This window comes from Chinchilla lanigera, unplaced genomic scaffold (genome assembly GCF_000276665.1).
Source record: "Chinchilla lanigera isolate Chin_1 unplaced genomic scaffold, ChiLan1.0 scaffold00108, whole genome shotgun sequence".
NCBI classification, from domain to species: domain Eukaryota; kingdom Metazoa; phylum Chordata; class Mammalia; order Rodentia; family Chinchillidae; genus Chinchilla; species Chinchilla lanigera.
Window position 1 is genome coordinate 1,878,115 of NW_004955509.1, and position 15,054 is coordinate 1,893,168.

At 30.9% G+C, this 15,054-nt stretch overlaps 1 protein-coding gene across 1 annotated transcript in view; it reads left to right on the top strand.

The window, feature by feature from the left end:
* Cnksr2 (connector enhancer of kinase suppressor of Ras 2) overlaps window positions 1-15,054 on the top strand; it is a 218,974-nt gene that overhangs the window by 119,312 nt on the left and 84,608 nt on the right. Inside the window, exons 9-10 of the mRNA XM_013506287.1 lie at window positions 1,589-1,735; window positions 11,484-11,617. Coding sequence (XP_013361741.1) covers window positions 1,589-1,735; window positions 11,484-11,617 — 281 coding nt within the window. The remainder of the gene's footprint in view (window positions 1-1,588; window positions 1,736-11,483; window positions 11,618-15,054) is intronic.

A 15,054-nucleotide genomic window follows, 5' to 3' on the forward strand; every position in this document is an offset into this window, starting at 1 on the left:
GTTCTACATTAATACGTCTTTTTTAAAAACTAGCAGCATCTTATTAAGATTAGCCAGGTATTTTAATGATGATTTTGATTCATATCTGAGATCCCGAGGTCTTCATCATTATAACATCTTGTTGCTTTTTTGTCCTGACTCCTCTTCACTGTCACTCAATTCAGCTGTGGTTGAGGTCATAAATGCTTATTAAGTATCCCAAAATATGTATTCTGTTATACTACAGTGACTGCATTCCACCTTACTTCTTCTTAGTCTCTAGGAGTCTTAGCTTCTTTTGACGGAAGTTCTCATTCTCTCCAGCTTGAATAATGTTTTTCCAGGCAAAAACATGATGAGCAGCATATAAAAGACATCCATTCTCTTAACATTGGGTTCCTAAGAAGAAGATAGAGTGTTAGATCACTTGCTTGGTCCTGTTTTCCGTCTAGGATAAATTTTGACCCACTGTACTTATGTAAGACAACCTAGAATATTATACTCCATTAGAGTTGAGATAAAGGTTCCTCTCCATTCTAAATGTGAAGTGTACTTTTAAAAACACAATAATTAGAATAGTAAGTACATTCATAAGTTTCTTTGAAGCGTAGTTCTAGGATTTTTTTTTTTTTTTTTTTTTTTTTTTTTTTTTTTTTTTTGGTACTGGGAGCTGAACTCGTGACCTTGCACTTGCTAGTCAGGCCTTTAAGCCACTGAGCTATATGCCCAGCCCATCGGATTTCATCTACCTAATGATGCATCACTAGTCCACTTAAAAAGCAAACTAAAAAAAATTATTCCATGTTCAAAAATTTAAAAGGATGATAAATTAAGTAATTTCACACGAGTAACTATTGAGTCATATTTCAAAACATTTCTCAAGAAATTTCTTTAACTATACAATATATTTTGAGGTAATATTCAAATACAATGGCTTCACCAAATTTATCACATTGTATGTTAAGTTTATAGGGTTGTTTGGAGTACACTTTCAGTAGCTGTTGCTTTGGAACGGCATTACCTTGTCATTTTTTATTCTGTCTTTCTAGCATGAAAAAGGTTTATCTTATTGATGCCTTTATCCTTGCATCAGAATGTTGCCTTGGTGTGTCAGTACCAGCTATTGGTAGTAAAATGTCAGTTTATTTTAGACACATGTAACCATGTATCTCTAAAAGATGGTGATGAGAAAGCATGTGGTGTAGTTTATAGGCTCAGAACATTGCCAAATCTTCATTTCCTGGCATGTGGATTTTTCCGTTGTACTTGTGAACAGAGTTTGGCTCTAGATCTGTCAGCTGAGGATCATTAATGGTGACATAACTTCTTGATATTCTAAATTACTCCAATGGCAGGATATCGTTTCATTCTCTGCTTTATTAACATGGTAAATGTCCATTATGTTGTCTCATGATTACATGGACTCTAATGCAATAACATGGTTAATCAGTTCAAAGATAATTTCTTTCTTGAGTATATATCTCCTGAAATTGATAGGATGATACACCAATTATGTGATTTTTTTACTAATCTTATTATAAAGGGGGAAAACATTAAATCTTTGAATACTGTACCTCAATTTTATTGTAATGATTTTGCTGGTTACCAGGTGGGGTGGCAGTTGAAAAATTTGGTGAATGCACTACGAGAGGACCCGAGTGGTGTTATCTTAACTTTGAAAAAGCGACCTCAGAGCATGCTTACCTCAGCACCAGCTTTACTGAAAAATATGAGATGGAAGCCCCTTGCTCTGCAGGTAATGAAGCTTAATCATAAGTCATACACCATCATTTTAGCCATAGATTATCTCAGTAATGCTTCTTTATTGTGCCTCATCTCAGCAGCATATGGATTAATCTTGTATGCTTTTGAAAATTTGTTTGTGAAATGATCTCTTCACAGCTTATCCTAATAGGCTTAATTGTGATGAAATCTGAGAGTAAAACCCAAACAATAAAGAATTCTGCCTTAATTTGAAAACACGTGAAGCATAATTACAAAAAGCTAAAAGTTATTTCAACCCAAAATATGGAGAAAAAGGAAAGTAAGAGGTTTCATTTTGTGTACAATTTTCAGTTTTATAGTTATGATGGCATACACATCTGGAAAAAACTACATGATAGTTCATATACTTCTTTTAAATCAGGTCATAAAATAGTAATACTGGTTTATAAACATTGAGAAAAGGAAATTTTAAATTAGGAATTTGAATTTACCCAGTACACATCCCTTAACTGATCATTTTTTACTTTCCATGCTGTAGGAGTGGCAAAAGTTATTTTATTCATATATTTGCATATGTCCTCAGCATGAAATATGACTCTAAAATATTATTTTGGATGTTGATAAATTATATTCATTAAAGGTTATCTAGGAAGTTAAAAGATACTCTGATTGGAAAAAAACAGGAAATAATGTATTTCCATTTTGTTTAGGATATAATCTTTAAGAATATCGTAATTTTTTCCTTCACAAAACCTATATTTTTAGACTAAGAAACTTTTACCTTTCCTCAGAAATGAAATTATAAAAAACTTAAATTGCCCATTAAACTTAGAACACTGCCCATTGTTTAGATTACAAAGTAGTATATATCAAAGGGCTTTGCTGTCAGTGATGTGTAAATTGTTACTAAGCTATTTTAATGTCTTCTACCATTCATAGACTACTTTCCCAAGTAAGTATTTTCTCCATTACACAGGAATAGCCTCATGGTTTCTGACAGTTTTTCATAATTAAAACTTTACTACTTATTGGCCTCCAAGTTGGCATTTTACTTAAATTATATAAAAAGATATAAAATGTATTATTAACATTAACATCTTTAAATCTTTGTGACTTTTCAAATGAACAAATGTAAAACTGTATTGATATGTTCAAATATATCTCACTTACATTGTATGTTTGTTATCAAAGATAGCTAATGGTTATTAAAGTTCAGAGGTCAGTATTTGCCTTATTCACCCATAGATGAGCAGATCAGACTTTCACGTCACATCATTTCTTTTCTTACTGCATTATAAATGTAGTTTTGGTCCACTCTGGAGTTTTCTATTTACATGTCTTCCTCATCAAAGTATGAAGGGATACGAATCCTGACAAAGAGGCACACACTTTCAGCCACTGGGTGTTCTGTATGTGTAATTAAATTTAACAACTTTTCTCTAGCCCCTGAACACCACAAAGACCATAGTTTCTTACTGATCCATATACTCTGTTTGAGGGAATATCTCTAGCAGATTGTTCGCCACAAGCACCAACTAACATAGAGGTAATAGCAGTACAATTAAGAATCTTCTTATGTAAAGTGCTGAAATAAGTGAAAAACCAATATTGTTCATGTTATACATATTTGTGGTATATATATTCAAGACTAAAGAACAAATACTTTAATTTTTAAATTACTTCATACCATTCTTTACCCTGTAATTATAATTACAATAAATTTTTAGGTTACTATTTGTAAGTTCATTCCTAAATGCCAAGGAATATGCCATATGAAATCACTAATAATATTTATTCCTTATTGCTTATTCAGCTGTACTTGTAAATTTACTTTTGCACAGTGCTATGATCTGAAAAAGAAAATCAGAATTTACACAATGCTTATATATGTATCAACATTTTTATAAATTTGTTATTTCAACTGAATTTCACTCAACTAAAATGTATGGGCCAAGGTCAACCATGTATAGATGATAAGCAGTGATATTAGGGAGAAAAAAATTGCTTTTAGCATCTTCAAAAATTTTTTCCCTGGTTGATTTTGTGTGTGATACTGAGGATTAAACGCAGAGCCTTCACTCTGAGCTACTTCCATAACCCTTTTTATTCTCTTTGAGATAATTCTCACTAACTTGTTAAGTTATCCAACCTGGGCTCAAATTGCAATCCTCCCTCAATTTCCCAAAGTGCTGGGATTATAGGCATGCCCCACCATGCCTGGCTACTTGTTGATATTTTACAGATCAGAAGCAATAATATTAATGTTAATTAAATACTTCCTAGTGGTGCTAAAATAGGATCTTAGGAGTAAGGGCAGTGAATAAGTCCATCACCACCACCACCAAAGGTCCGAGCAACCTATTTTGAGAACTAGAAATTGTATCATTATAGAGTTCTTTCTTGATCATAAGGTTTTGGCCCATCGTAAAATGCAGACATCTGGAAACATAATGGAATTCCTCGGTCGGAACTTTTGTACAATACAGTATAGATTTTCTTATAACCAAAGATGGACAAAACTTCATGGTACCAGGATACTGAGGTTGAAAGCGGGTGCCTCCAAAAGAAAAAAGTCAATGAAATGGTGGGAGAAGTTCTTGAAGGCAGTTGTGGATTCTTCCTGAATTTATCTGAGGTTACATATTTTTCTAGCGTGTAAGAAATAACCTTGGATGTAAAACACAAGTACAAGGTAGTAACAAGTCTCTATATAGATACTAGTACCATTCTTACTGTATTCTTGTTTCTGATATGTGTTCAAACAATTTAGAAGCAAAATGCCCACTAACTCACCCAAACATAAGTATTTAGCATTCAAACTTGAAGAATTATACATATTTTCCCCCATAGAGCAGACCATTATTCTACTAGGAATTATTTAGATTCTACAAAAAGAAGGTGTCATTTACTTAACTCAGTATACTTATTTCATCTTTTCCTAATACTGTACCAAAGTTATCTATTAGCATTGTCAGATAAAATATAGCATAGTTAGTGTTGCATGAAGATAGACACTAATACATCATCTTTTTTAGATGAAACTTTGTCTCACGGAACAATAATGATTTTTTGCATGCTAATAAGAAAATGAGTTTATCTACACAAATAAAACATAATGTTAGCTATCCTACAGTAAAATATTGTCAAATAATACCACATGTTAATTAAAATAGTTTTATTTCTAAAATGTTTAAAAGGATGGTGACTTCTAACATGGACTAATATGCTGTTCATATGAATTAACAATGATCAATTTTGATTTGCATTTTCTTTTGAAATTCACTGGTATAATTACAGTCAAAGAAACAAAAGCATACAATTCAACTTCATGCTCACAGAGCAATTTCATCAGTACATTTCATGAAATTTGGCAGTTCTTTTGATAAATTCCTAATTTCTCAAAATCTTTTGTGGTAGAACTAAAGGACTTAATCCCTCGGTCAAATACTGTAAGAAGATTTAATTATATCTGAAAGATTGCATTCTGTTGTCTTTTGTACACTTTTATAAATAGCAAAGATGTTTTGTCTGAGATAGAATTTTTTATTCTAAGAAGGCAAACCAGGGATTCCTTGCTTTCTGAGAGCTGTTTTTCAAAACATCCCCTTAGTGACCCTGTCTACTAATTTCCCGGATCTAGGTAAGCATGGTGATTGCTGATGGTCAAGTTCTTCTAAATCAATGAAAAAAAAATCCTTTAATAAACTTCAAGGTATACTTTCACATGTTTATGGTTTTAAATTAGTATGCATAGGTTACAAGCATGAATGGTTACAAGCGTAATATCGTTTTCGTCTTATAAGAGATGTATGGAAGAATTAGCTAAATACTACAAAGAAAGTTCCATAAAATCATCACTGAGAATCAGTAATATTTAAAAATAATCTAAACACCAAGCTTTTTGGGTGTAGAAAGCATCTCATAAATAATCACTAAAACCAGTACTGGAAGTCAACAAACTAATTTAGATATTATTCAAGAGGTTTTTATATAAAATAATATTAAGCTGTATGGTTAGAAGTACATTCCTGAACTATATTTTAATTTATAAATTTCTTATATTAATGTTCTAGCTGAATGATTTTGTGTTTTTCCATTTAAATTTTGTTTTCTAATATCACCTTGAAGCCATTTTTATAGGATATTTAAACAATTTTGAGGAGAAAAAATAGAAATAAAAGTCATAACAATTAATTTTGTCTATGGCCTGGTATATCAAGGAGTATTCTGATTACATTAGGTTTTCAGTACATACAGATGTGGCTGTTTTGGATCATTCTGTAGAAGTCAAAACAAAGAAGTAGCAATAAAATATTATTTTTAGTATCCAAGTTACAAATTAGTGTGACTGAAAAAACTATTAGTGACAGAAAGTTTATACCTTCAGAGATTTCTGTTTTAAAAGCATGTTTTTAAAATGACAGGAATTGATATTAAGTATGACAGTTTAGGAGGAAATTTTAACTAAAAATGTAATTGTACTTATTGGGAAACAGCAACAAATTTATGTTTTGCATGCTTATATTAGTAAGTGTATGCAAGCAGTTGTCTTATCAAACAGCTCACCAATGTTTAGCAGATCAATTAAAGGATCTAAATCATATTTGTGCTTTTGAGCCAAATGCTTTCAGACTGTCAACACCGGCCATAAATAATCACCCATAATGCAAAAATCAGTCATTTTTAGTTAATATCCCAAAATTATATTTACTATAACTTGAAAATAAAAGTTTGGTTTTTATATTGCAGTTTAATTGTGCCCATAAGATTGAACAGCACAAAATTAAATACACTATTATTAGCCTCAATACAATGTGCAAAAGTTAATGACTTGGTGGAAAAAGACATTTTGTAGTGTGGCTCTGAAGTTTGTATTAGTTACACATTGTGTAAGTACATACATATTTTATGCCCATATATCTGTATTTTTAACCTAGGCATATATGGTTTTCTGACTAAATTCATGATTGGGAAAAATATCTATTTTCTTGGTAGTCTGGTCAGAAAAGAAAAATTGTATGCTTATAAAAGAATACTGAAACCTTTTGTATTGATAAATTGGGATTCTAGAAGAAGCTGTGAAACAAAGTGGGAAAATTTTAAATACATACATTGCCCTTGCTTAAGTTCTTTTCAAATAATTTCCTACTTAAGAAAAGCTTGGCCAGGAAAACGTGTTCTGTAATTTTCCAAATTGGATCTGACATTTCTTACATAGTAAAGAAACTTACAAGACTGTATGCAAACTAACTTCCCAAACTCCAGAACACATTTTCTTTGAAGCATTTGTTTACATGATTTTAGAAAGAATTGTTAACATAAAACAATATTCTGATGCTAGTATTAGGAATTATAATAACAGTGTGTCTGCACTGAGTAAGGACTTGTATGAATGTTCTGTGGTAGAATATTGGGATATTTTGATCTGTTTGAGTTTGTGCTTATTCCAAAGAGGGAATATATAAATGACCAAGTTTTATATTGGATATAATCATTTGCATTTCAGTAGTTTCCCCCTGGAAGCGAAAAGCAAGCTCTGTATGATCTTCGCATTAGTAAATTTTAGAACTAACTATATAATGCAGTATTTTGATCTTTAAGGTTGGGGCTGGCTGTCTTTGTCCTTGGGTTTCATTCAAGACTTTTATAGTTCTGTCAAAACTCGGTCACTTACTAACCACAGGACAAAACTAAGTTAGGATATGCTTGCCAAGCAATGTGAAAATGTAAAATACTTCCAGTAAAACTTTAACATCAAATGTAGTTTCTTAAGTGTAGAAGTTCTTTGTTCATAGTCTTTAAGAGCATAGAAGTTTCACAGGTACATCAGTACATTCCAGATGTGGTCAGTTACCTTATAGATGTTTGAATGGGGATGGGGAGCTGAACCATGAGCTTTCAAGTGAGATTTTATTTTACAAAAGCTAAAATTTTTATTTTACATCAATCAGAATTTTCCAATGATGTTTAAACTGGATAAGTAGGATATTATTGCTCACATTAATATGATTCAGAGGAAGATTTGTGCAATTCCATTTTTTAGGATACAAATTTATTTATATAGTTTAAGCTGACACTATGAAAAATGTATCTGTAAATTTTATCTAGACTTCTGAGTTCTACTGACAGTAGTAAGTTATCCCTAATTGACCTTCAGTTATAAATGTATATGTGAAGAAATGTATATGATAATTTTATTTAGAAATTGGATATTTATAGAGATAAATGCCATTGCCCCTGGAAATCTGTCAGACTTATTTTATAGTAGTAACAGTGTATATGTAACTATGTCTTCTCTGTTGGAACCTCATTGAATATGTGGAAAGAGAATTTTGTGCCCACCTAGAAATGCAAAATATAAATGTTATAAATCAAGTCCTTCCAGAAAAAAACTCCTTTGTATGGGATTCTAAGTAGATCTACATCATACTTGATTTATACCATGCTGGATCAAGTTATACTGAGGCTTTATGCTTACTTAAATAATAAGATGCAATCCTACAGTAATACCTTTGAACTTTATCCATAAGTGCTGATAGTTTATAATTCCTTTCCTTATAAATTTAGCCAATATAAGAGATCAGAATTGTAAAAAAAAAATACTTGTTTCTTAAATTGTAAATGCTTAATGATAGAATATCAAATTCTTTTCATATGCTATATTAGGAACAAGTGATTGAAAGTAAATATTTGTTAGGATAAGGGAAACTATCTTTTGCATTATTATTCTCTCATTTAAAGTTTTAACTAAGGAATATGCCTATTAAAATTTGAATCAAATACTGAGAACTCAGCATTTTTAGTTGATAGAAGCTAAATTCATTATTTTCTGTATATTTTCACAAAATAGTTATTGATAAGAGTATTTTAATGTCACTTGTTATGAATTTCTCACTGATAACATCAGCTAATTGCATCATTTTTTCTGTGCATTAGTCAAATTTTGTTTTTTCAAAGTTCTTTGATGCCGTCTTCATTCTTTTAGTCATTTGATTTTGTACTATTTTAATTCTTGTCCAAAGTTTAAGAAATAAAGAGATAATTTTATTCACTGAGACCTCCTTTTGTGTTAAGTATCTGTTTTCATTTTTACATGAAGCTTCTATTTTACCATACTTTATTTTTCTATTTCTGAATATCTAAGTTGGTTTTTGAAATATGATACTTAAAAAAATGTTCATTTCTGGTATTAATTAGCTTGACATTGTAGCACAATTAGTACACTGAAATATACTGAATGTATCGAGCATTTACCATGAGCTTTACTCTGTAGAAAGTGTTATGAATAGCCAGATAATATCCACATGATAAACCAGATGAAATATTTTCTATGATTTGAAAAAATATTTTCTATGACTAATTCCTCTTTAATCTGTAAGAAGAAATTTTTTCAACCAGTACAACTAATCAGACTTTCTTGATGTAATCAAAGCTGCTACCTGTTTTAAAACTTTAACACTTTTTCTCTCTATGCATTTGTCAATTTAACTTAGCATATTAATGCTTTCACTAACAAAACTTATCACTGCGAATAGAAAGCTAGAGTTATAGCGATGTGAGGGAAAACATGTGACTAATATCTAAAATTCCTAGAAACAGAAAGGTACAAGTACCCTTGGTAGACAGTCCTGGTAATAGTTCAGGCAATCTAAAATATTCTCCTAGTCTGTACCTCATACTTAAAGCATATGTAGTGTACCTGTAATGACTGACTATTGTTACTTTTTTCCTTCTTTCCTTTATATTTGGGAGAGAGAAGATAAGAAATAAACAAGAAAAATAATCTTTAGTTCTATTTATGACAAAAGTAAAAAAAAAAGTCCCCAAACTAGAAATACTAAAATAGAGGGAAAACAATAAAAATTAAGTTGGATTATTTTGTAAAACTTATGTTTTTAGACTGGTTTTAAATTCAGTTGATATATTAGGATAGTATGAGTAATATGTAAAAAGCATACTGAATCTTAGTTTTTCTCTCACAGTGCATTGATTTAAGAGTATTAGAAATTATCATGTAATGAATTTTTCTTTAGTACATTTCTATTATAAATTTTGGTTTGACTCTTTGTTCAGTGTCACCTGTATTTAGAGACAAGTTGTCCTGACAGGAAGACAACTAACTATAAGTAGTAAAATGCCAGTGACTATTAAAAAATCATTGAATCTATCTTTAAAATATCTGTAGTAGAGGCATGAAATAATTTTCTTGGGCTTCATGGTGGTTGTCAGTACAAGTGGTTCCTCTGAATACCTATATAATTTCAGAATTTCCCATTGCCAAGTTTTTTCTAAAGGACAGGCCTAGTTTAACTGGACACTATTCCAACAATCAATATAATTAAACATATTAGACTGCACACTTTTATAATATCTACAATTTTCAAATAGCAAATCCTCTATTAACATTATACAAGTTAAAATAATGTAAAGTTCCAAATACATTATCATTCCTTTTTCCCTTCTCTCTTGGTCTTTAATTTCTATCTCACATAGATTGAAACTTAACGGTAATTTGGGCAGGATGTGTAATTTTAAGCTATTAAAATGAGCCGTGTAATAAGGAAGGTCAAAATTGTGAACTGAGTTCTAAACTGTGTAGCCTATCCCAGTGACATACATTGTACTTTCCATTGTATTTATGCTGGACATTTTGAAAAAATTTTGTCTAAATGTACCAAATTATTGTCACAATATAAAATAGTTGTACAGTGCCATTGAGTGTCCAACTATGCGTGCTAAAGTAATAGAACTGTGGGTCTAACTAGACATGGTAAAAGTGTTTTCATTCTAAAATGGCAACATCTTGTCATGTGAAGATACAGCTCATTTTGTGATCATTATTTTTGTTTAAGATCACAGAGTCTTATTTTAATATGTCAATTGTATATGTAGCTAATCAGTAAGATGTATAAGTTAAGCATTAAAAGTTTGTGAATTTTAGTTTGACTTTAGGGTAATATCTTGAACTACAAGATTATTTTCAAATGCTGTGAAACTTGGAATTGGAAGTGCTCTTAAGTTAAGCCATTCTGATGTACTGCTTAATTCAGTAAATGCAGTATACTCAAACATCTTCCTAGCATGAAAATGAGATCTACAGTTATGCAACTAAAAATTATTTTAAATGGTTGATAAATGTGTGTGCCTGTGAAAGGTAAAATGCTTATCACATTGGTCACCATACCTCTGAAGATGTACCATAAGATGGCTTTGAGGAGACAGCTACCTAAATTCTTATTGACAGAGGAAAAGTATATTTTCCTACAAAATATGCTCTTATTGACCTTTCATACTCTGTTTTTGTTACCTTTCCTGAGAATCATTTTAGTAACTAGGATTATGGTTTGTCCTTTTGGAAAGAAGATTTGGAATAGTTTTCTCATATATTGATCAGGATGTAAGTGAACTAATCCATTTGAGTTACTCGTTATTATCTTTCTTTCAAAAAATGGAATTCTGGCAATTTAAGTTTCTAACTGTGATATAAGTATTTCCATTAAAAACACTGCATGGTATTTTTTTTTTTACTTTATAAAAAACTTCTAGGTGGTTACACCATAGAAAAAGGTGAGTTTGGAACCACAGGGGAACTTTTAAAATATTATTTGCTTTTGGAGATTCAAGGAAGTATCCATGTGCCAAATAACATCCTTCTTGATTTCAGCCAAGTTCAAAAACTTTGGAGAAATAGATTATTTTAAAATGATAACAATATGTCATTGTTGTTGTTGTTTTGTGTTGTTTGTGTGCGTATGTATTTTCTTTTTCATTTTAACCAGCCTCTTATACCTAGAAGTCCCACAAGCAGCGTTGCCACGCCTTCCAGCACCATCAGTACCCCCACCAAAAGAGACAGTTCTGCCCTGCAGGATCTCTACATTCCTCCTCCGCCTGCAGAACCATATATTCCCAGGTATAAAACTAACCGTCGTGTGGTGCTAGGAAGCTACTATCTAAAGACTAACCCAGTACCGTATATTTTGAAGTCAATTCTTGACGAGCACCTTGAATATTTTCTCAGTTGAGCATTCTGAACTCATTCTGAAAAATCATTCCCATTATAACAAAGGCAGTTTGGTCAATAATAATTACAAAAACTACAGTAATTTGTATGAATTACGTACTATGCCTTCAGTATCCTGCACTTATTTAATGGGAAAGTAATGTTAAATAGCGATCAGGATTGTTTCAGTAAGTAAAGAGTAAGTGAAACTCATTGGCTAAGAAGCCTTAGGAAATCTCAGGTTACATGGAAGCATCTCATTTAATATTTTTTAAGAAGAAATATATGGCAACTTGTACGCTTTCTTAAATGCAGGTGATGAGAAAGACCTTTTTATGGGGAGAAGGAAGAGGGAAAGTATCCCCTGCCGAAATACTTGTGCTTAGAGTTTTCACGTCCTCTGTCCATTAATAGTTTCCTCAGGAAATTAGACTTTACAATAGAATGAATTGCCTTTAAAATCTGTTTTCTAGATTTCTTGTGGTTTAATTTCTATTTCATTTCCAAATTCATATTAGAAATTCCTGGCAGGTGTGAAAGAATACAGCTTTTGCAATAATACATTCTTTCCATCAGCATTCTGATATTTAGCCTTATGGACACAAAAATTATGGAATAGGGCCAGAATTAAAAGGGGATAATAAATCCCAGTCACAAACAAATTGATTCTTTATTCAGTGGTGTTCAAAATCAGTAAAGTTTTTTATTTTCAAGCCGTATTTAATATTAAATTTATTTAGCACATAAAAATTTCAATTTAACTTTTATTATTTTTAATTTACCTATTGTTCAATACTATCCTACTAAATATGGTGATACTGACATTATATGACATCACTCCTATATGGAAGTATGACATCTACAAATACTATGTTATCAAATAGTAATAACTATATTCAATTTTATATATTAATTTTTTGTGAAAATCAAATGTAGCTGGGAGTACATAGATTATGAGATACTTCATGGCATTAAGCTGCCATTTCATAATACGTCTAATACATAATTGTCTGTCTTATGTTCAGTTTACAATCAGTACAAATTCATCCAATATTCTACTTTAAGGTTGTGTTTTAATTCTGTTAAGACAGTCTATTACTTTCTGATTACTCTTGAATGATAAGCAATGAAAACATGTTACAAATAAGAATCAAATCTCTTTTGGTGTGTTTTCGTTTAATTGGAAACATTTTCCTTTCAGTGCAAATGGTTAAGAAGCTTTATTCTTTAGAGAGCTACATATACAAATAAACATCAAAAGATTATTTTTATCAAATTTCTGCAATTTTTAAGTAGTATTTCCTTTTAGGGGGTTTGAGGAGGAAGCTGTTATAGAGAAAATGTTCCCTGAACAAAATGAACTTAAAATACACCTTAGAGCAGTAGTAGCAAACCGTGATGCAAGGTTCAGCCAGATATTTGTTATTGAAAGGTCTAAAAGGTTCACCATCACTGCCTTAGAGGGACAGAAGAATAAAAGGAGCCAGTCCTGTCCTCTGAATATGAAGATATTATTAAGGAAATATGTTGAAATCAGTCAAAAGCCTAAACAGGCTATTTAAAAGTACTAGAGAATGTGAGAAATTGAAATATCAACATAGAGGTCCTTGTTGATACTGATTGCTTAAAATTTCATCACTTCAGTGAAATTTTTAAACAGCCTTTGCTATCTCATTTCAATTAATTTTTAGTGGTCAAAATATAATTGTACAAGATATGCTAAATATGTTTTCTGTCAGTTCATCAGTTACCCAATGAAACAGTCTTTTGATATAACAATTCAAACAATGCATACATCTAAGTCCCTTTTAAACACAGCCCTATATCAATTATCTACATATTTTGTTTGACTTGAAGTTATAGTCATAAAACTTTTTGCAATTGTAATTATAGATACAATCGTGGTAAATTTTTCCATCTTGTTATTTTGAGGGTGAACGTAGTAGACCGAACTTAAACTCTTCTGAATGTTTCTTTTCCCACATTAAAATAAAACTTTATGAATGATAAGAATTTTAATGATATGTGCACATAACTAAATGTTTGATTTAGATGATTAATAAAAGCTTTCATATCTTTAAAAGATTTGAAATGTTAGGACTAATTGTCAAGTAGAATTTTTTGAGCTGGGTGCAGTGGCACACATCCCAGCACTCAAGAGGGTAAGGCAGGAGGATCACTGCAAGTTCAAGGCCATCCCGGGGTACTTGGTGAGTTCAAGGCCAGCCTGAACTACATAGCAAGACCCTATCTCAAAAACAAACAAAAAAGTTAAGTGGAATATTTTTCATGTGATCGATTTTTTGAACATATATATTTCAGAATAAAACTGTCTGCAAAAGCACCTTTTTCTCTAGAAGAGAAAATATTAATGAATCTTAACTGTGTGAAATTTGATTGGAATTTTATTATATGCCATATGACTATGTACAGTTTCATTATCAAAATATATTGTATATTTTATATTTGCCAGATTTCTTTTTCTATGATGGAAATGAGAGTTTATAGGTTTTTGAACAAATATGAAATTTAAGTACTAATTTGTCTTACTCTATAATGTGCAAATACATATAAAAGTCAATGCACAAAAAGTTTTTTAAAATTCTTAAATTTCTACAGCAAAAGTGCAGCTATATTACCTATGTGTATAAATATATAATATTATAAGAAGTTAAAATCTTTATAGTACAGTGAATTAATACATTGAGTTGTTTAGGCATTCATGATATAAGTATGTACATACACATGCACACATATGCAAAATACATAGATATTCTTACCCTTACATACATCAATTTATTCAACTGGAAAGTTTGGTTTTGTATTTATAGTTTTCTTCATTTAACATTACTTGAGTGTATTCTATAAGACATAGTTAAGAAATGTGCCCTGTTGATGTAAACTACTTCTTCTTATCATTATTGAGTAGAAAATAGAAGCCCTTCTGGTTTTCTGCCACAGGATGTGTCCATACAAATATATAACATTGTGAATTAATAGTTCTAATCACCTTGTGATGTCAGCTTCATTAGCATTCATATTGCAGGCCATATATAGAAGCCAGTCCATTTACAGATAGGCATAACCTTATTCCAATGCCATGAATTTATTAGAGCTGCTTCCAAGATAATTGTATTGTCAGTTAGTTTTTGATAGAGGGCTCACAGTAACAAAAAAGCATCAGGCAGTTTGTTCAGGAAGACCTTTCAGCTAGCTGAAAATAAAATTCTACCTGAATTTTATATTAATCTTGTTTATGTTATTTAAGCGGTAGCTAATTATATTTTGATAAAACAATACTATTATTTTACAAAATAAAAGAATAAATGACAGTGTAAATGAAAACC